We start from the raw sequence: 21,129 nt of genomic DNA on the forward strand, positions 1-21,129 counted from the left end.
ACACGTCAGTTTTAAATAAAAGATATAATACACCCGAAAACACCGGATCAACAACCCATCATTTGTCATCAAACCAAAGGAGTATTTCTTTTCTTCTTTCTTCTCAGAAACCATCAGATTCACCCACATTATCTTCCGAACGCCGAATTAGCTAAAGTCACCGCACTGCCTGCTCCTTTGCATAAAGCCTCCGATCGTGATTTTGTTTGTCTCTGATCACTCTCTCTCGGCTTCACCTAAGACCTGATTGTCATCGAAATCAGTCGTAGATGCCGCTTTGTGTTTGAGTAATCTCAATTCAATGTCTTTAGTCGTTGGGCTCAATCGTACTAGTCATTGATCTTGATTTCTCTCGTCGAGAAAAATAGAGCAAGAAACATCCTTGAGAAGATATTTTTCTGTTGATCTCCTTCTTGTTCACCTTCATATTTTTTCCAATGTTTTTTGCATCTCGGTTTGAAACCTTTTTTTATTTTTTATTTTATTTTGGGTCCAAAAGATTGTTAGAAGCTTTCGAGTTTTGAACTTAAACTAGATTTCAACATATTATTCTGATGCATCTCTTGAGTGAGGCCTCAGCAGTCTTCATTGGTGTTGCACTATGCAGAGGAACGGAGGCAATGTTCTATTTATAGAATATATTTCTGAAAATAATATGTTCTTTTGTTTGATGAGTTTCAAATGTCGGTTTTGTCTCGAGAGAATATTAGTGATCGGGTGTTTTCGACTTAATCTATGATGGTGTAACAAACTCATGTCGCCTAATACAATTGGAGGCTGTAAAAGACGAATTATTCTAGCCGTCTAACTAATGTCCAACTTATGTCCAACTCTGCTGACGTGGCACCACGCCACGTCAGCCATCATTTAAAAAAAAAAAAAAAAAAAAAATTTCAAAATCAGCGTGAAAACGATTTCAGTATACCTATACCCATTTCACCATTTTCCCCCAAACCCATTTTCCCCCCAAATCTCTTCCTCCCTCAACCCCATCTACCGCCACCCACGACCACCACCACCGTCGAACACCCACGAGCCCTCCATCAGTACGAACGTACAGCAGCACGTCGGCTCCATCTCCATCTCCGTCTCCATCTCCGGATCCAGCTCCATCTCCATCTCCGGATCTCCGTGAAGCTCCACCGTTTGTTCTCCATCTCCAGGTAACACTCTCATCGTTGGAAAAGATCAGACAATTAGGTTCATTGTAATCGTCATTTTCTGTTTGCTTGACTGGAAAACCCAGGAAAAAGAAAAGAAAAATTTCCTACAAAATAGTTCCTTTCTTTCCCCTGTTTACTAGGCATTTACTGTCTGCAGTTAAAAACAACACATCCAAAAAAACTCTTACCTGGCCCTGGGGATATCAGGATTCCTCTGGGATTCATCCTATAAAAATGGCAGAAAGAGTAACGGATATGATTATGCTCCTTAGAAAAATTACACAAGACATGCTAAGTGAGATATGCTCCATATAAATTGTTCACGGCCCAAAATACCATCATGTAGATAAGCAAACAACAATATCAGTCCTTACCTTTTCAAGTCCTCCACTGTTATTTCATCATTCCGGTAAACTTCAAAGTAACATCCTATCTCTCCCACATACTTCAGAATGAACAAAAAGGTATTAGACTAATAGTTTCTTTTTTCTAAATACAATCAATAAAAGATAGTACGATAATTATATAGCAAATTGTTTACAAAGAAGTAACTTTACACTATAACTGACTTTTCATAATGTAAACTCCCATTCCCATGAAAAGAAAAAGCAGAAAAGCCTCTACAATATTAACAAGTACTTCAACTTGTTCAGAAGAGCGAGAATGGATTAGCTGATTATGCAGATAAGTGAAAGGATATGGGACTAGTTAACTATTTTTTTTATAACTGTACAAAGGAATTTATAACTAATTTCAAGTGAAACAACAAATTAGAGATTGAGGTCTTTTTCTTTTTCTCCTTTACTTTTTCTCTTGCCTGTTATTCGTCCTCTATTATCTTGCCTGTTATTCGTCCTCTTTTTCTCCTTTACTTTTTTTTTTTTTTTTTTTTGTGTTTTCCAATATATTTTTTTTAAATCGCCATTTATTTGTTCAATTATCTTTTGTTCATCTAAAGTGACATCACAGGGTTTCATCTAGTTTCTGACCAATCAAAGAATGAGAATGATCATGATGGTTTTATTATGAATGAGGTGAATGATGAGGGGTCGAGTTTGTTTTGAAGTTTTGTTGGCTTTGTGTTATGGGTTCTGTTTGTTGGGTATGGTGAGTCCATTTGATTGATGAAACTCTATATTGGGAAGAGGATTTGGTGTATGTGTGGTTGACTCTAAACTGAAGGATTGGTTGTTAAATAGGCAGTAATAAACATATACAATTTATTATCTTCATTTATATACAATTGAAAAAACTTCCAGAAAAATTTGGATCACATTCACAGTACCATGCCATTAAGAGTGCCGTACGAAGTTGTGTGTATGAATCTCAGACATGCGATGAATTTGATGTAAATTGGCAAAGGCTACTTGATTGTTATAATTTGAGGGATAATGCATGGTTGCGTGGGTTATAATGATGTTGATACTGTATATAATGTTTTTATCATATTTTGCAGGGATCTCAAATCCTGCAGAATCATGTTGTGCCTCGTTTTTCCAACGAAAGTTGATTTTCTAGTTCTCACTTTTTATATTAATGTAAGGTTTTGATGTCTTATATCTAACCTATAAACATAAACATTTTGATTCAAAATCATACTCAATAAGAAGCATATAAAGTTGCGTGTAATAGACTGTACTAATGCTTGTAAACAGTATATAGGTAAGAAGTTTCTTTTTTTGGAAACAATGCTTGTGAAAATGGACAGTAACTAATGCTTGTTAACAATATTTAATACAAATATTAAGAAGGGTAAGACGCTTTAACCATGGAATGTGAAAATGGCTAGTGCTTTGTGTGAATAAGGGCAAACTTATCATCCAAGACAGTTTGGAGTTTTGGTTTTAAGATTAGCTTCAGGATTTCAGTTACTGCTATATATAGGATATACTAAAAGTGGTACCATAACTATTATTTTCTATTTGCTTTCTAGGTTGCTAAGTTTTAATTCTAATTTTTCAGATGAAGCTGCTAGAGCTTTGCACCATGCTACAACAGTCTCAGTAATAAGGTGTACCCCAGATTCCTTCGAGGATGCATAGGCTGAGAAATACATGTCAAGCGTACCGAAGAGATTCCAAGATCTGAGATATGATGTTTCATCTTGAGATGTAATTAGGGTACTAGCCTTTAACTGAAGGGTTCAAACACAATTGTTAAGTCAACAAAGGACATCTGTATGTGCATGGATCTCTATTTTGCGAGGATAGGTAGAATGTGTCCTTTATCTTTTTGTGCAATGTGATAAGAAGAGTTAAAAAAAAATCATGCTTTTCAAAATTGGCTTTATTTCTTGGATATTATCTTTCTCTAGGTTGACAATTCGAGGGAGATATAAATCTTTTTGCCTGGTTAATTTACTTAAAATATGCCAAGCATCTTAGCAACAATGAAATGATGCAAATTTATATCGATTTTGGTTTCTACTCTTATGTGAAAATGCTGTTCTGAGTTTCTACCAAAAAATTAAAAAAATCAGTTGATTTGTTATTCTAATGTGTTATCAAAGGGATTAGGTCAAGTTGACCAGATATCGAGTAGTGACAGAAATTTTTTATTCAATTTTAAGCCATAGATTAGGACTTCCACATTTTATTCAAGCCATTTTGGAAAGAAATACTTTAAGAATCTACATGCCCAAAGAGTTGTGCTTCACATGATACACCTAATAAGAGCAAAATCAAAATTTTAAAAGACAGGTATCTCCATGGTCTGTCATTGATCTCAAACAAGACATTTAGCATTCTTTTCTAGTGCCTTCTTTATAAAGTTCAGCATCAACTTAAAAACATTCAATTTTGCAAAAGTAGATAAAAAGTGTGATGACTTAATGGGAGGCCGCAAGGCAACAGCTACAGGCTTAATCCAAAAAGTGAGATGACCATAAAATACTCAAGAATAACATTAGCCGATGTCCTTTATATTTGTATGAATCTCCAGCTACAGGCTTATGCATAGCTCACTCTCTTAACTTTAGAAAATAACACTGCTCCCAAAATCCAAGGCATCTTCCAAATTCTACTTTTCCTGCACAAAGCCATATCAACAAGCCAATTAGGCAATTACTGGACTATCAAATTCAAATTGGAGGACGTAAAATTGGCCTAAAAAAATGATTTCAAATTAACAAATAAAGCATGTGATTCCAAGCTCCCTAGAAAATATAACTACCATTCTCAATATCATAGTTTACAATACATAACGTGAAGCTAAATTTCTAAAACAAATTGACATGACTACACCAACTTCACTCGAGAGAGGTAAACATGTTTTGGTGCAACTTTTCTGGATGGCAAGACAAACTTAATGCTGGTTTAATGGGTAATTAACACATCAAACTTCTTTTCCCTGCTCAAAATAATGTGGTAAAAATGGAAATTAAAATAGTTCAATCCTAAACAATCACTGTGGAAATGCTGGAAGTTGCATTCATCTTCAGTGAGTGCTCAGGGACATAGGCAAGACCTGTTATGCCAGAAAGTAAATTTCCATAAGAACTTCAGCGCTTGTGGTTAGCTTTTTGGATTAACATTTGAGGAGAACTATCATAAAAGTACAGCCGTTTCTAGGTAGCAACAGTAAGTAATAATCAAGTTACAGAAAGTAAGCTTCCATAAGAACTTCAGCGCTTGTGGTTAGTTTTTTGGATTAACATTTGAGGATAACCATCAGAAAAGTACAACCGTTTCAAGGGAGCAACAGGACATAGTAAAATGCTTTGATCACATACAGATAAATGTCCCTACGTGATAATGACCAATTTCAGAATAAATGTCCCTGCGTGTAATTTTGTCAAACAATTGGACTGCCCATCAACAGAGGAAATAAGAGAATGACACAGTGAATAAGAGAAGCAAATGACTGAATGAGCAAGCACCATCAACAAAGGAAATAAGAGAACAAACTTCCATGAATAATCGGGCTAACACAGTGAATGTTCACCGGCCAGCTATATTTGAAATATATTTTTTGAACTAATATCTGCATATGCCCAACAGCATTAGAGCCACATAAATCATATCAGCTTTTAGGAAGAAAAATTTAAGATATCAAAGCTGATTTCAATCAGACCCATCGTAACTAGGTGATACATTAAATAAATAGAGAAAAGCCTCATGGAAAATAGGACTAGCAGATTCATACCCAAAAAGGAAAAACCAGAAAACAAGATAAGCAATGCAAACATATGATATCTCACCCAAAAACAACTAAAAAACTGGATCTGGAGAGAAAATCAAAAGGAATAACCGAAAAAAAAAAACTAAGAAAACCATAAGGTGGATGGGCTCGTCGGCGGTGGTGGTGGTTCGGCTGGGGTTGCTCGTGGCGGTTCGGTGGTTGGGTTGTCGGATCGTCAGAGCCGAACCGGAGATGGAGAACGAACAGTGGAGCTGGCCGGAGATCCGGAGATGGAGATGGAGCTGGACCACTGGTCGAGATGAAGCAAATGGCCGGAGATTGGGAGATGCTGCTGTACGTCCATATCGATGGCGGGCTCGTGGGTGTTCGACGGTGGTGGTGGTCGTGGGTGGCGGTAGATGGGTTGAGGGAGGAGATGAAGAGAGGGAGAGAGGGAGGAAGAGATTTGGGGGGAAAATGATGAAATGGGTATACTGAAATCGTTTTCACGCTTATTTTGAATTTTTTTTATTTTTTTTAAATGATGGATGACGTGGCATGGTGCCACATCGGCAAAGTTGGACATAAGTTGGACATTAGTTAGACGGATAGAATTACTCGTAAAAGACCGGATTGGGCCAACTACACTAGGTCCTCATTGAAGTTATTCTCGATAATATATCTTCTTCCAAGTGTCAATGCCATAGGTAAGACCGGATTGGGCCAACTACCATGCCTAGAGAAATGAATTGGGGAAAGGAAAGCCCAAAATAGGAAGAGACAAAGTTTAGGCCTATTTAACAAACATGGGCTGTACTTTGAGTTGTTCAAGACCGGCTACTCAAGCTGGAATCTGGCCCGAAAAAAAGGGGGATGAAATTGTTTCTTACCTCCCCACGACATTATGGACGGAATCATACATTTGGGCAGGAAATGCACAAACAACAAAGTTTTGCACAACAAGTCCAATTTATATTAGCCCACAAATATCGTCCCAATCAAGCACCATTGTGAGGGGTCAATGTCATGCACTAAAACAAACATATGAGGTGGTCGGGCCTACTTCTTTGCTGGACCATGGTGTATCCAACGTACTAAGGATCTACTTGGGTGTCATTGCCAACCTGTTACCAAAGGGCTATGGAATCTCACACCCCAAAAACCACCTTCACCCAATTTGGGGGCTTGGAGCGTTGAGCCCTGCTTAGAGGCCCGTCTGGCCATAAAGGCCTAAAAGGAAGCCTTCACCCTTGGCCCATCAACGTCCTAAGGCCCAGGGGGCTCACATAATATCACATATTAGATCCCTTTCTCCCCACATATATAGGGCTGAGCATGGGCGGGGGGGCGGGATGAGGATTTTTTGACCTCGCCCCGCACCCCGCAGAAAACCCCATGCACCCGCACAGGGCGGGGATCCCCGCGGGTTATGACCCATTGACCCTTGTCACCCTTTAGAAGTAGCATATTAGACGAGGAAACTGACTCTTACTCCATTGTGTTCATTATTTTCTTAATCTTGATAACATATAATTAATAATCCAATTTTTTATATTTTTACTCTATTGTGTTCACTATTTTCTTAATCTTGATAATAGGTAATTAATAATCCAAATTTTTCTATTTTTACTTTTGATTCGTTCAACAAGACAGCCCCTGCTGTCACCCTTGCAAATTGCAAGTTGCAATTGAACTCCCTTATAACACCCTAATAATAATAATAATAATAATTAAAATATTTTAAGATTTGATAATTAGTTGCAAAAAAAAAAAGAAAAAAAAAAGTGATAAAATCGAATCAGTAATAATAACTAAAAGAAATATAAAAATATTAAAATTCTGGCTGATTAAAGGGCTACGTGGCAAGTTTGTAGCTTCTTTTTTTTTATGGATGGGGTTGAACTGCGTATTCTTCACGTAAGTGGTTTCTTCTTCACCAATCAATTTCTACCGGTCATCAGTTTATAAGGGCTGAGTTATTTTTTTCTGAACATCATACTTTAGTTCAGCTAAGAAGCTCTTATCAGAGAAAACTCTGCAGGTAATTTCTCTAAAGAATTAGTGCACTTTCTTTGTTCATTAGCTCTTTAATAATTTTGGCTTATATCCATTACTATTTATTCATTTCTTGTTCAATTTCCTTTTCATTCTCTCCATGCCGTGCGTGTACCAGACCCATCCTCTTTTTTTTTCTTCTTCTCCTTCTTCTTTCCACTTCCGCCTCTGTTTCTTTTTGCTTTTCTTTTTCTTCTTTCTTCTTCTACACAGTTTGAGAGGGAGACGAGAGTGGAGATGAGGGAGAGTTGTGTGTGTGTGACCACGAGAGGGAGGGGAGGAAGGAAGAGGACCCAGCCGGTGGGTGGGCCACCGGACTGGGCGGACGACGCTGCCGGACCGGCAGGCCACGGTCCCGCGCCGGCGACGTCTCCTGGTGCCTTTTTTCCGGCTACTTTGCCGGTACCCATACCTTTGGAAGCCAAATTTCTCCTTGGGTAAGTGAAAATCTTAGCCTTTATCAATTTTTAGTTGAGTTTTGAGAAGAATTTAGAGCAAGATTCGTTGGGTAGGCTGAATGGGTTTTGAACAGAATTGTTTTTTTTCAGATGGGTATAACCTGCGAAGACTCTTCTCTGTCTATTTTTTTTTGGGTTGGCTTTGTGGGTTCGGTTGGTTGGAAGGAGGTTGGCTGTGGGTTTCGGCCGGTTGGTTGGAGAGAACAGTGGGTTCGTTTGTGATTTTCTATTCAGTTGAAGGGCTAGCCGAGTGTGTTGGGATGTTGGTGATTTTGGCAGATTTTGTGTGTGCAGTGTTTCAACTGAATGGGTGTTTTGTTTTTGTGGTTCTTTGAGCTTTACGGCCACTGGGTTTTGGTGAAGAATCTGGCTGTGTGTGTGTCCTGTTTTGAGTTATCATTTTAGTCGGTTCCGTGTTGTTGCCTTTGAGTTTTGGTTTGTTGTGCTAACCGGTTTGTTGTACTAACCGGTTTGAGTTTTTAGATTTCCCTGTGGTTTTGGTGGCTCTATGCCGTGTAGATTTTGGTTTTTAGTGGGTTATTTTTGGTTAATTAGATAGAATAATTTTTTTAGCAAAGGTATAAATAAAATGATAGTGTAAATATTAGCTCTAATTTAGATTTTAAGGTTTATAATTTACTGTTATAACGGCTATCTAAACTACAGAATATCCTCTAAAATTTACCCTTGTGTTTTATTTAGGTAAAAGCTCAATCTTGTCGTTAAGAGCAAATCCAGGTAAGGGGATACAAAACCTAAAGATCCCCCAACAAGATTTTACTATAAATCTTTTGAAAAAGTGTTGGAGAATTTTACAAAGCATTATTATGTGAAATTTTAAATGTCAAGCTGTTATTTCTCATATGTTTTTATTCATGCAATTTTATGCATTTTTATAATTATGCATAAGAGTATTACAAAGTTATGATATAGAGCATTTCAAAGATATGATTACAGAGAATTTCAAAGTATATGACTCTAATTATGAATACAGTTTTGAAAGAAAAGAGATTCTAAAGTTAAATTCTGCACATGACTACAGTTATGAAAACGGCTCTTACAGTTTTGAAATAAAGTATACTGATAAAGCAGAGCCTACAGTATTACAGAAAATCGTTCATGTGCAGTAACTGTTTAACCCTGAGGCACTATTACAGATAGGATTGGTACCCATAGGGTAGCATGGCAACATACCATGTGTTGGTGTGTGCTACCAGCCGATGTTGGCCTTCACCTAGGGAAGATCCCCAACTCGGAACCGGCTCTCCCCTGTGACGACAGGCTGAGTCCATAGGTCTGTGTGACAAAAGCCAACGTGCTCCGCTCACGGGTAACAGCGGTTTAGAGTCTATAAAGGGTTAAACCACAGTTAAAGGATAAAAGAGAAAATAAATAAAATTGATTTAATTATTCATGCCATTATTCATATTTTTTGTTCATCTATTTTTAAGTTCTGTTAATTATACTTATAAATTCTGTTTTAATTGCTCATTTTGATATTTTTGTCATTATGCATAATTAATGATTTTATAGCATGTTTTATTTTCCTGGTGTTGATATTTCCTTACTGAGTTGTCGAACTCACCCCTTTCCCTTATAACCATTTTCAGATGAAGGTGTATATCATAGTCTTGAGGGGAGGAGTGCCTGTAGGACTCCTGGTAGTCAGTGACCCCCAGATCTGGCCCCATCCGTGGGCAACTTGGACTTACTGTACAGTGGACTAGAAGAAGATGTAGATATTTGTAAATATTAGCAGTTATAGTACCTGGGGACTCCGTCGTGGACATAGACTGTAGAGCTGATAGATCATGATAGTACAGTCATATTTTGTTGATGGAAACTGTACTCATTTCAATCTTTTAACTTATGTGGTGGTTTTTCTAGCAATGTTAATCGCTAGCTTTTGCTTTACCACTTCACTTTTGAGATGTAAATAACCTCGAGCCCCAGTGTAAAATTTTGATACTGCTATCATAGTTGGTATAAATAGTAATACTACTTGTGTTTTAAAACTCTCTGTCTTTATTTACTTATTTATTTATCTTTTAGTTCGCGTTTCCCTTATTTTACCTAAACGGGGGCGTGACATCCCTTGACTCTGAAATGCAAAGGTTCTAACAAGTAACAAATTCATGAATAGGTATGATGTTTTCTTCTTCCCCCTTGGCAATTCTTCGTATTCATGCTCAGCCTTGGTCTATATCATGAAGAAACATTTTGGCCACTAAAAGGTAAGAAAATAAAGGAAACTAAAAGATAATAAAAAGATCAAAATTTAGAGAGCATCAATATCATGAAGAAACACAAGAAGGTAAGAAAATGAAAATAGAAAAATCTTAAGCTTTATCATCAAAGACTCAAAGTAACCATTAACCAGATCAATTCAAATAAAGGAAAATAAAATTAATTGGCATTTTATAATAGAAAACCCTAATACAAATTCCAACATCTATTAAAATGTAAGGGGAAAAAAACTTAAAAATAAGAAAGAAAACATTTTTACTTGCAATGTTTTCAATCACTTAGTGCAGAAAAAAAAAAAAAAAAAACAAATTACAAAGCAAAAACATAGTAGATTAGTAGGGTCTAATTGCTAATTACGAATAGAATATAATATTACAAGATGAAGAAAACCCAAATGTTAAATGTTCCAAAGCATCAAGCACCTCCCAATCGGTCACCACAAGCATCAAGCACCCAAGTTTCAACCAAAATTTTGAGTCTTCTCTTCACTAATCCTCCTCAAGCAAAAGATTGATGTTCTTCAAATTTATTTCTACAAAGATTGGAACCGATAATTAGAAATTTAGAATATTTAAATAGCAAAATAAATTAAGAAGTGAATAATAGAAAGCTAAATGCCTAAAAGTTTACCTGACTCGAACTTATAACTTTCAGGATCTTCAACCATCTCTGTGTCATAACCATTGATGGGTTTTGATCTTAACCAGTTTTGTGTACACACCAATGCTTCAACCGTTATTGGGGCCAATGAACTTCGAAAAGGATCCAACACAGGCCCTCCAGTGCTAAATGCCGACTCTGAAGCAATTGTAGTAATGAGAATGGCCAACACAATACGTGCTATTTGGGCTAGTACTGAGAATTTGGTTGAGTTCACCTTCCACCAATTTAAAATATCGAAATTCTCATTCGGTTTTTCAATCTCCTCCATCAAATACCGATCTAACTCCGATTTGTGTTGAACATCACAATTAGAAGTCATGAGCTTTGAGTACCTATTCATCAATTTATATATACGTTTTTCAGTTTCTCCTGAGGAACCTTGAGGAAGTGCACCACTATGTTCACCTTGAGAGTTTTCTCCAGTGTTGAAGTGATTAAACAATTTATAAAGGTAGTTCTTCAATTTTAATATCATATATTCATATTATTGCATTGCTCAACACTAAGAATATCATTGAACCAACATTCCAATGATCCCAACTTGGTTCGTGGATCAAGTATAATAGTAACAAACAATAACAAATTAACCTTATCAAGATCCCCCCAATACTTTTTATACTTCAACATCATTTTCTCCGCCATAGAACTCAATATATAATCATCATTGTCACAATATTCTTGTAAATGCAGTTGAATGGTATAAACTTCTTCAATGTACATATTACATGTCACATACAAAGACCCCGAAAATCGCATTGTGGCTTCATAAAAAATTTCGAGGAACTTGAGAAAAACCTTAATACGAGCCCAATCATCACAATTTGGAGGTCCAAAACCGTTTTTATTATCCCACAATGTAGGACCATAATATCCATCCAACTATTCCATAAGTTCAAATGCACTTTGACATTTTTTTGTACTTTCCAACATCTTAAATGTAGAGTTCCATCTAATTGGAACATCCAAATACAACAACCCCTTGAAATTAATGTTTTCTCTTTCTAGACAAGTCTTAAAACTCTCAAATCTTGCAGAAGAATACTTCACATATTTAACCGCACTTCTAACCCTCATAATGGATTCATCAACTTCTTTCAACCCCTCAGTGACAATAAAATTTAAGATGTGTGCACAACACCTCACATGCATAAATCGATTTTCTATTATGACACTAAGCTTATGAGCACTTCTTTTCTTCAAGTACTCCAAAATAGCATCATTGGAAGAAGCATTATCAACCGTGATAGTGAAAATGCTACCAATGCCCCATTCATGCATACACGACTCAATCTTTCCAACAATAGCCTCACCTTTGTGATTAGGAATTAAACAAAAGTTTAAAATTCTTTTTTTGTAAGTTTCATTCATTATCAATAATGATCGCACAAGGCAATGCAATCCACTCTTATTATCTTTCTGATTTAGGGTTGGATTTGTGGGAATACTTACTGTTCAAGAATTCTATAAATGGTAAATTAATCTTTGGAGATTCGATGGGCCACCTTCCATACTTATTTCACACGTTTCCTTCTTTATCTTAGATTGGCGGACGTAAACTTATAAATAGAGAAGAAAGAGTTTTTTCAGGTACACTCAATTTTATCTCCTTTGCTTATACTCTTTCACTTTACTCCATTCACTTTACTCTTATTGACTTAGTCACTTAAGTATTCGAGATGGTTCCCCGACATTTCATCATACCTCTTTAACCTTTGTGCCTTTCTTGCAAAGTCTCATTTGCCTAGCCTTTGGTGTATCGTCACTCTTCTAACATTCACCATGAAAAATGACTACTAAAGAAGAAAATGGATGTCATTTATTTTACCTAAATTTATTAAAGTGATATATATTTTTAGAGCATCTAATTTTTATGTGCATTTTTAATATGATTAACTCATTCTCCTCTTATGTCTAAAAATATTTTCATTAATTAAAAAACCAAAAGAACAGTTTAAAAGAAAACTGTGTTTAATTAGAAATTCTTTCTTAAATATATGCAACTCTTTGAAGAAGTAAAAATCTTCCACCCGCAAGGACCACGGGTACCAAATTGGAGGCTCTAATTAAGCAACCACGTAGAGATTTGTTATACATCATTCTTTTATTCTCTTATTTTTAAAAATTACGATTAGATCTGTAAGGTCGATATGAGATATATATATATGAAACTTACAAATCCAATTATAATTTTCAAAAATGAACAAATAGAAGAAAGATAAAAGAAGAAAATAATTCATTTCTAACAAGTATGTGTAACAGATGAGAGAAAAGAATGACAAACTGTTTTATTCGATATTTGATTTACACCGGACTCATCTACAAATGGATACACGTGTCAACACGAAAGCAATGAATCTCCAAATAATCATCGTCATCATCATAATACAAATCCGACCCTAAGTAAAACCCAATATTGAATGAGACAAATGCAACAAAAATAAATATCCGAAAATTTAAAAAAGAACATGAAAGAGAAACAAATAGATCTCATCCGTGCATCAAAAATAAGATCTGGTAAGAGCCGAGATGAGCCTCCACGTGGGACGAAGCCAGACCCAGTCTACGCCAGCACCACGGCGAAGAAAGTTCCAACAAGAGCGGTTCCAGCAATAACGGCTTTGCTAGGAGAGAAGGCGGCACTGGGGGGCTGATCAGCAGTTGGTGGCTGGGATGAGGGGCTTCCCGGAGTGGGTGCAGGCGGTGAAGAGGCAGGAGACGCGGGTGAAGGAGATTTCGCTGAAGGAGTGGGAGCTGAGGTAGGGGCTTTGGTTGGTGCCGGGGACGGGGCTTTTGGGGTTGGAGCCGGGGCTACTGACGGGGTTGGAGCTGGTGGAGCCGAGACTGGTGAGGGTGGGGTGGCAGTGGGTGGGGTGGCAGTGGGTGGGGTGGCTGTGGGTGGTGAGGCGGTTGGTGCAGGCCCTGGAGCCTGGGCTATGCACGAGGTGGCCAAGAGACCCAAGATCATCAAAACTTGGAACCCATAGAAACCCGTCTTCATCTTCGAAAGTTTTGAAAAAGTTTTGAGCTTCAGAAAGAGAGGGGAGCCAAAGTTGTGTGACTTTGAGACCGATGAAGAGCTCAAAAGTGAGAGGGGAGAATATAAAAAGAAGAGAGAAAGCGGACAGCGTTTAATCAAATAATGCTCAAGATTTCTCGAATCGTTTTAAATCTCATAAACCATGTATTAAGGGGGTATATATATACACGTATACATGCTTATGTATATTATTGGCGGTGTGAAATAATCAAAAATGGGCCACTCTTTCCCATTCTTGCTTCGCTGAACTTTCTTCAAGGATCAGGTACTGAAGCTGCACCTAACAAAACCAACCGTGGTTCGACACCTGTCCATGGGAGGGTTATATTAGGAACTTAATCATTTTTATGTACTGGATTTGTACTTTATGTGACTTCTAATTACCATGATGCCTTTGAAATTGGACATGTGTCGCTAGCTGAGGTTGGGTAAGACGTCCTCGTCTAGACACTTGCGTGCACAAAATTTTGCTAATTCTATTAAATTGCGGGACTTGGCCTTCACACTCTGGCTTCCGCGTTAACCATTTTCAACAACTCTTGGCGTGGTCGGTGGGTATTACTAGAATGCCCCTCCTTGTGAATAATAATTTATTCCCGTGTTTGAGAGTTTCCCACCTTCCACGCTACTCTATATATCTACACAGTTCTGCGAACAGTCGGACCGTAAAAATCTTCTTCTGAACTCAAGCTGAACACGTGGCACGTACCCATTCCATCATTTGATCCTGATTTAGGTAGTCGAGGTACCAAGTCAAAAGTGGGGTCCGGCACACGTGTCGATTTTACTGTGGCTTGGACGAGGACCTTTTGGTTGGACACCCCTAACCGCCCCCATAGAAGATGATGGCTTTGTTTTTTTATATTCAACTAGATTATCGATGAGCTGGTTGATAGCCGTTTGGTGTAGATAATTGGGGAGAGAGAAGGGAAAATAATGGATGTAGCCGTTGCAAATGGAAAACAACTAACATGTTCATTTTTAATATGTTGCCCAAAAACATGCATATGTCTCTGCCTTTCATGTCCTGATCAATATTCAAACCCAAAAGAGAGGTTGAAGAACGTGAACCGGTATTATATTTAGGCATCCGATCGAAGAAGAATATACAAATGGTTAGTCATATTATTATATGTCTACTAGCTTGATCGATCGAGCTGGCAAAAGCTGGCAAGAAAAATAGATCGATCATGGTGATCGATTGGGTGAACGTTTGAGAACATGTCATGCCAGAATTTTAAATTTAACAAGGAAAATGACGCTCTAACAATATTGGGTTAATATCATATATGAACTGTATTTGTTTTAAAATATTACCTATGTTGTCCTTGTTTAAAATATTCGCAGAAAATGATTAACGCTTGAAACTCTTGAGGTTACGGATGATTATGATTGGTATGACAACACCAAGTTCATTAAAAATAAAAAATAAAAAAGGAAGTTTAGGGTCAGAACATGCATGGATCCAATTTATTTATTTATTTATTTTTTTGAAAATGGCATGCGAATATATTTATCACAAGGCGTCATTTACACCATTAAATACAAATTGAGAGAATTTTATTTTTCTCTATTAATTTTATGTTTTCTTTTTTATTTTTTTGGATGGAGAAGGGAGATCGAAGTATCTTACAATTGGTTGTCCGAATTGCAATCAATTCAACCGTGTCATTTGAAAGAAAAGTTCAATAAAATTTACCTTTCGAACAAATTAAATTCAATTGCCTGAATACCTATATGAACATGTAAAACCTGTCAAAACCTACGTGATTAAGGGCTCCAACAAGCCAATCCCGATATGAGGAGAGGGGTTGGGAATTTTTCATTTGTTTTAAATTATAATTTTGCTGATAATTATGACCAGGAATAGATCGGATCCATTCCAACGGGAAGCTTTATGGTCCAAAAACGAGTAAAGAAGGAAGGAAGGAAGGAAGGAAAAACACGGGGGGATAATTGGGACCCCAGTGATGTTCTCCTAGAATTCCGTGATGCGGTGGTCAAGTAAGGGCACGAAGGCAAACCACACGCGTAAAATGGCAAATGGACAAAGCCAAATAATCATTGTTGTCGTTGATGACCCGCAAGTCCGTGGAATCGGGTCAGTTGGGGATAAGAAGTAAGTAATTAACAGGCTAATCTCTTCTATCACCAAAGTGATCATTTAGGGAAAAATTTCAAAGTCACAGCCCACGTTCGGTGAACCGTGTTTTGAAAATAGGTTTTAAGGTCACGTGGTTAGGACAAAAATGTCAGCAAAAATCATTTTCCATTGGCTAATGGTGAGCTGGTGAGGAGGCTTCTTGCCACTGATGACTACAAGCTAGAAAGAAGAAAATGTCACCAGCTAGGTAGGGACAAACTGCCTTCATGGTGTTACTCTTAATGTCCAGCATGTTTCAGCTACGACCTTGCCAATAATTACGACAATCTAATTATCTAATTATCTTACTCTCCGGCATTTATCAGGACGAATTGCTTGACAATCTAGTCAAACAATTGTTAGATAAACTCCTATGAATTTTATCTGTTTGAACAAGATTCAAGTGAATTTTTTAAGAATGGTTAGCAGTTATATTACTATTCCTAATTAATTTGCTTGGAAAGCTACACTAATGATGTATCAATTAATGTAATAAAAATTGAGGCTTCAGTTTGTCTTGGGACGGTGCGCCCAAGACAGTGCATTGCATACGTACTGCCAACGATGGCTTGCTTCGATCTAAAGGCATGAGAAATTGTCAACCTGCGTAGAAAAACTTCTTGTCCTTAGGAGGATCTGAGGATCTGACGCTTTAGAGACTGAGACTGACAACTAAATAGACCTATTCAAGCTCAGACAAATTCTTAGTTTTAATTAACCTATTCAAAACCAAGTGGTACCGATACCCCTATCAAAGAGTTATTAGTCAGGGGCTCTCAAATATTTGGAGACAAAGATGAAGGCCTGATTTGTTTGGGCATAAAATATTTTTTGTTTGAAAAAAATGATTATTTTTTGTTGTTTGTTTGCAACCCTGGAAATAGTTTGAAAATATATTTTTCAGTGTTTGACACGCTTCGTATGGAAAATCATCAAATATTTTTATTTTTATTTATTTTTTATATATATTTTCATTAATTTGAGGAGCTGTGAGAAAAGAGGAGAAAAAAAAAATATTGAGCTATGGAAGAAGAAAGTGAGAGAACAGAAGGCTTCGGAGATAGAATCGAGATCAAGTGTATTTGTTTGCCCAAATTGCAAGTAATTGTAAGAAGAAAGCCTTTGTAGGGTTCAGTTGCTCAAGCAGGTGTTCGGGTAGCCTGAAATTTGCTTGGATGGGTAGGCCCCATGAAGGACCCTCTCACAATTGCCTTCTTAGAGTGTAGGGCAAAGGCGGAAAATAGTTTACACAGATGAAAAATGTAAACCATTTTACACTTATTGAATGTTATTTTTCTTGGTCAAATGAAAACATTTTCAAGTTAACTAATATTTTACGCAGCAGCAAACAGTCAAAAATGGGAAAAACATTTTCTAGAAAATATTTTTTGCCAAAACCAAATGAGGCGTAAATCAAAAACCATGTATAGCTCAACATGTTTAGTGAACTAGAGAAAATAGTAACATCCTCCAATCACACACTGTATTAGATACCCAGTTCTGAAGTTAGAGATTCAAATCCTTCATTAGCTCCGTTGCATTGTTGACATTCGTCTTGGTGTGCAGATTTCCAAAGCACAAAATCTACTCTTGATACGAAACTCACTCCTACAAAAGTAAGGGCTTGTTTGGTAAAGAAAATAAAATCCTGCCTCCCCATCTTCACTTTTTTCAAAAACAATTAATTTCAAAATATTTTAACTTTATATCACATCAATAATTTTTTATTACTATTTAAATAAAAAAAAATTCACTACAATACAAAAATTTTTTACTTTTCCATACAAATTTTTTTTACTTTATATCACATCTACCACTTCTAACTCCCACTCCCTTAAAAGACAAGGCCTAAGTATTCCCTTCTTTAGAGGATCAAATTAACAATATCAAAGTATGTGGACTGTGGAGTAGAGATGAGGCTCCACATACTTTTTTTTTGGATAATTGGTACGTTTGTGTATTAAATTTTTGAAATCAGAATTGAATTCTTATTCTGTTTGCGAATTTCAAAGTCTTATTTTTTTTTTAAAAAAAAAAAAAAAATTGAATAAAATATGATTTGTTTAGAAAAAGTTGAATAAAATATAATTTGTTTTTGAAAAAAATTGAATAAAATACTATTTATTTTTGAAAAAAGTAGAATCAGAATCATATTCTGTTTTCAAAATTCCGTATTTAGATGTGCCTCAAAGCTACTGCAAGCATGTTGGAGAATATAGACCTATATTGCGCATGGGGAAAAAAAATCTCAAACCTTTCGTCAAATAGAGCTTCACAACTACAACTACAAAGGAGGATTTACAATGCAACTTGTATCATAAAACCTGGATGTTACGTTGATGGCCACAAAAGACCCGTATAATTCATGAGCGACAACTCTCTTTTGGAGTAAACTAGGTCCTCACCTTCTAAGTAGCTTGGACCATAGGTAAACTATACTGAAACAAAGTAGTCCAAAAACAATCACTTGCAAGATATGATTTGAGCTCTGCTGGGTGATGGTTCTATTCAACCTCCTCATGCCATTTTTCACCCCTGCCCCAGCTTGACTCATTGCCATTTGCTGTTGTAAAAACCAGAAGAAGCAATTTGTCATGATGCAATATGTTCATCCCTTCAACAAAATAGCAGATAGTGTTAAGTGGACTTCAGAAGTTTTGTGTGTGCGCGCGCGCACACATGCAAATGTGCACGTGTGTCTGTGTTTGTATTTCCTTAACAGCAAGCACTAATGCAAAAGGCTCAGGGAAAAAAAATATATACCAGTGCAAAAGATGAAAGCTCATGCATCCATAAGACAAATCAGAAAACCAGCTTCAAAGATAATCTCAATCAAGGCACACCAAGACTCTAAATGCCCTCAGGATATTGGATTTTAAGTACATATAAGGTTGGAGCAATAAATTTACCAAATCAGAGAGGATATCATTCTGAATTCTTGTTTCTGCTTCAATCTCTTGAGCCACCTGCAAAGCAATATATGAATAAGAGTTCACAAAACTGAGGGACGAAAAAGTGAAATGAGATTTGAAATTAAAACGAAAATTGAAATATAGGAGGTAGGACTGTTTTTTTTTTTTTTTTTCCTTCACTCTTTTTTGAACACAAGGTAGGTCTAATTTTCAATCCAGATGACGCTACTGGTTTGATAGGAGTTAGTCCAGTGACCTCCCCCTATGGCAAGAGGCCTGATCAATTAACAACAAGGATATAGGTGAGTCAGCAAAGGGCGTACAAGAAGTACTCTAAAAGAACCTGTTTCACTTTCCCAAACAGCCATTGTAGACTGTAGTAGGAAACCAGAACAATGTGAATTCTTATGAACATACAATTACAGATTCTATGTTTTTGAAAACCAAAAGCTAGACATGACCTATCATTCAATTCTTGGGGCAATGTTTTGGTCCCAAAGTTAATAACTGCACTGATGAGCCACAATGCAACAGCCTCTGCTGAATGCAGTTGTGATTTAAAAGATGAGCCAAAAGATGAGAAGAAATGAGTGTCGAAAACCAACTTAATAGTAGAGAAAGACGCTTTGCGATCAAAATGTTTCAGGATAATATGTTCTAAAATTGCAGAGGTGGTGAAACCTTAGTCAAATGTGTACTATAAAGAACAGAATACTCAAGATTGGTATCCAAGAGTGATTTGTAGGCCACTGCATGGTTTAAAATTTGAAAGTGGTATTAGCAGTTTTGGTGAAATTTAAGTTTCAGAAAGATTAGAAGCATAAAGAATAGAGCGTTTCATAGAGGAAAGAGTAAGACAACCCATGAATAGAATTATGGAAAAAAATCATAATAGGCTTTTAAGTTTTGTGTGCAGTGAGTGAAAAAAAGAAGGATGTTCTTCCCACACCATGTGTGGTAAAAATTGTACTTCTGACGCTGTTTTGCTTAACAATATAGGGAATGCTATGGTAGCAACTAGAAGGATAGTGTGCTGGGGTAATGCACCATCAAGAAACAGAAACATACAGCTGAGAAGTAGAATCAAACTAAGGAAGTTCAAAGTTTAATAAAATAAAATAAAAAATGCATACATTCAGTTCTGGACTATCCCTATTCAAGCATCAGTAGTTTAAGTTACCAATTCCACCACGCATAGACCTTGATAGCATTAAAGGAAACATTTACAAGCTACGAACAAAACTCCCAACTTGTTAAAGTTGCTTCAATGGTTTCTTAGTTACTTTGTCTCTATTTTTCTCCTTATAATGAGTCTCTTTCCCTGTCCTTTTCTTCCATCCTCGGTCTACCGCGATTTTGGTGAAAACCAATTTGGCACTAGTATTCTGATAGCAAAACATCATTCTCCCCTTCCACCGGCTCACGATCTTGGCTTCACAATCTCCTACATTGTTGCTACTCAGCGATCACTTTATATAGTGCAATAGTCACTGAGACCTTTTTATCAACTTGATCACTCACTCATTACTCATAAATAATATTATATCCGTTATTATTGTATTTCGTGTTCTTCTTTCAATTTCATAGCTCTGCTGCGAGGTCCCAAACAACATAAAACACAAACTGGCAAAATCAGAACTCCTTCTATACAGGTCAGACACATTTCAATGATTTGTCTCACCAAACCAAACTCAAATCCATGACTCAGATTGCACAAAAGCAAACAATTCAGCACACGAGCTCCATATCCCTAATTAAAACAAGAAATTCCAAACCAGAGGTAGGTAACATCTGATCTGAATAGCGAGAGAATTGGTAAACTTTACACTTTTAAGCCGTCTGACTTGCGAATGAAGACCCGAGATCTCCTCGTCGAGGTCTCCATGCACTGGATCAATCCTCAATTGGATTTCATCCGAATTAGCGCCCTGTCTCGCACTAAGACCTTCGCTGCACAACACATTACCCCAGTTTGAATATATATATATATATATATATATATATATATATATATATATATATATATGAACATGAGAGAGTGAGAGATACAAAATGAGGGAACCTGGGGGAAGGAATTTGGGTACCTTGATCGGTAAGGATTTGCCATTGGAAGTGAGCGGAATTGGGTTCGGAACTTGGGGGATCCAGGACGCGTCCTTGTAGAAGGTGCAAGATGAGCCAATATGGGTCTTTGGCCCACTACCCGACCCAACTGGTTCAAATTGGGTTCCAAAAGGTTTTTCTTTTTTGGGGCCTGTGAGGGGGGGATTTGGAGGAGTCGTCTTTGGTTGCTAGGGATGTTCGTTTAGGTGGGTTTTGGTCTAAACGTTTT

The 21,129-nt window shown here is 36.9% G+C and overlaps 2 protein-coding genes and 1 long non-coding RNA gene across 3 annotated transcripts; 1 reads left to right on the forward strand and 2 right to left on the reverse strand.

The window, feature by feature from the left end:
- The first annotated feature begins 819 nt into the window (after positions 1-819).
- On the forward strand, positions 820-3,452 carry LOC133864781 (uncharacterized). Its single transcript, XR_009899567.1, has 2 exons — positions 820-1,163; positions 3,126-3,452. It is a non-coding gene; the product is annotated as an uncharacterized LOC133864781 (long non-coding RNA).
- Positions 3,453-12,965: 9,513 nt separating this feature from the next.
- Positions 12,966-13,879, reverse strand: LOC133863553 (classical arabinogalactan protein 2-like). Its single transcript, XM_062299542.1, has one exon. It carries the CDS (start codon positions 13,701-13,703, stop codon positions 13,266-13,268), a length of 438 nt encoding a protein of 145 aa, XP_062155526.1. The 5' UTR covers positions 13,704-13,879; the 3' UTR covers positions 12,966-13,265.
- Positions 13,880-18,091: 4,212 nt separating this feature from the next.
- Positions 18,092-21,129, reverse strand: LOC133863554 (bet1-like protein At4g14600). Its single transcript, XM_062299543.1, has 4 exons — positions 20,882-21,129; positions 20,624-20,747; positions 18,795-18,851; positions 18,092-18,448 (listed from the first exon to the last, which is right to left on the reverse strand). Exons 1-4 carry the CDS (start codon positions 20,902-20,904, stop codon positions 18,287-18,289), a joined length of 366 nt encoding a protein of 121 aa, XP_062155527.1. The 5' UTR covers positions 20,905-21,129; the 3' UTR covers positions 18,092-18,286.

The sequence above is a fragment of the Alnus glutinosa genome, chromosome 3, assembly GCF_958979055.1.
Source record: "Alnus glutinosa chromosome 3, dhAlnGlut1.1, whole genome shotgun sequence".
NCBI lineage: Eukaryota > Viridiplantae > Streptophyta > Magnoliopsida > Fagales > Betulaceae > Alnus > Alnus glutinosa.

Bases quoted from the DNA above. Each gene is read 5' to 3' on its own strand.
- LOC133863553 (XM_062299542.1), bottom strand. From the start codon at position 13,703: ATGAAGACGGGTTTCTATGGGTTCCAAGTTTTGATGATCTTGGGTCTC.
- LOC133863554 (XM_062299543.1), bottom strand. From the start codon at position 20,904: ATGGCAAATCCTTACCGATCAAG. The intron at 18,852-20,623 runs GTAAAGTTTACC...ATTGCTTTGCAG, and splicing joins AAGTCAGACGGCTTAAAAGT to GTGGCTCAAGAGATTGAAGC. The intron at 18,449-18,794 runs GTAAATTTATTG...TTTTTACAACAG, and splicing joins ATGATATCCTCTCTGATTTG to CAAATGGCAATGAGTCAAGC.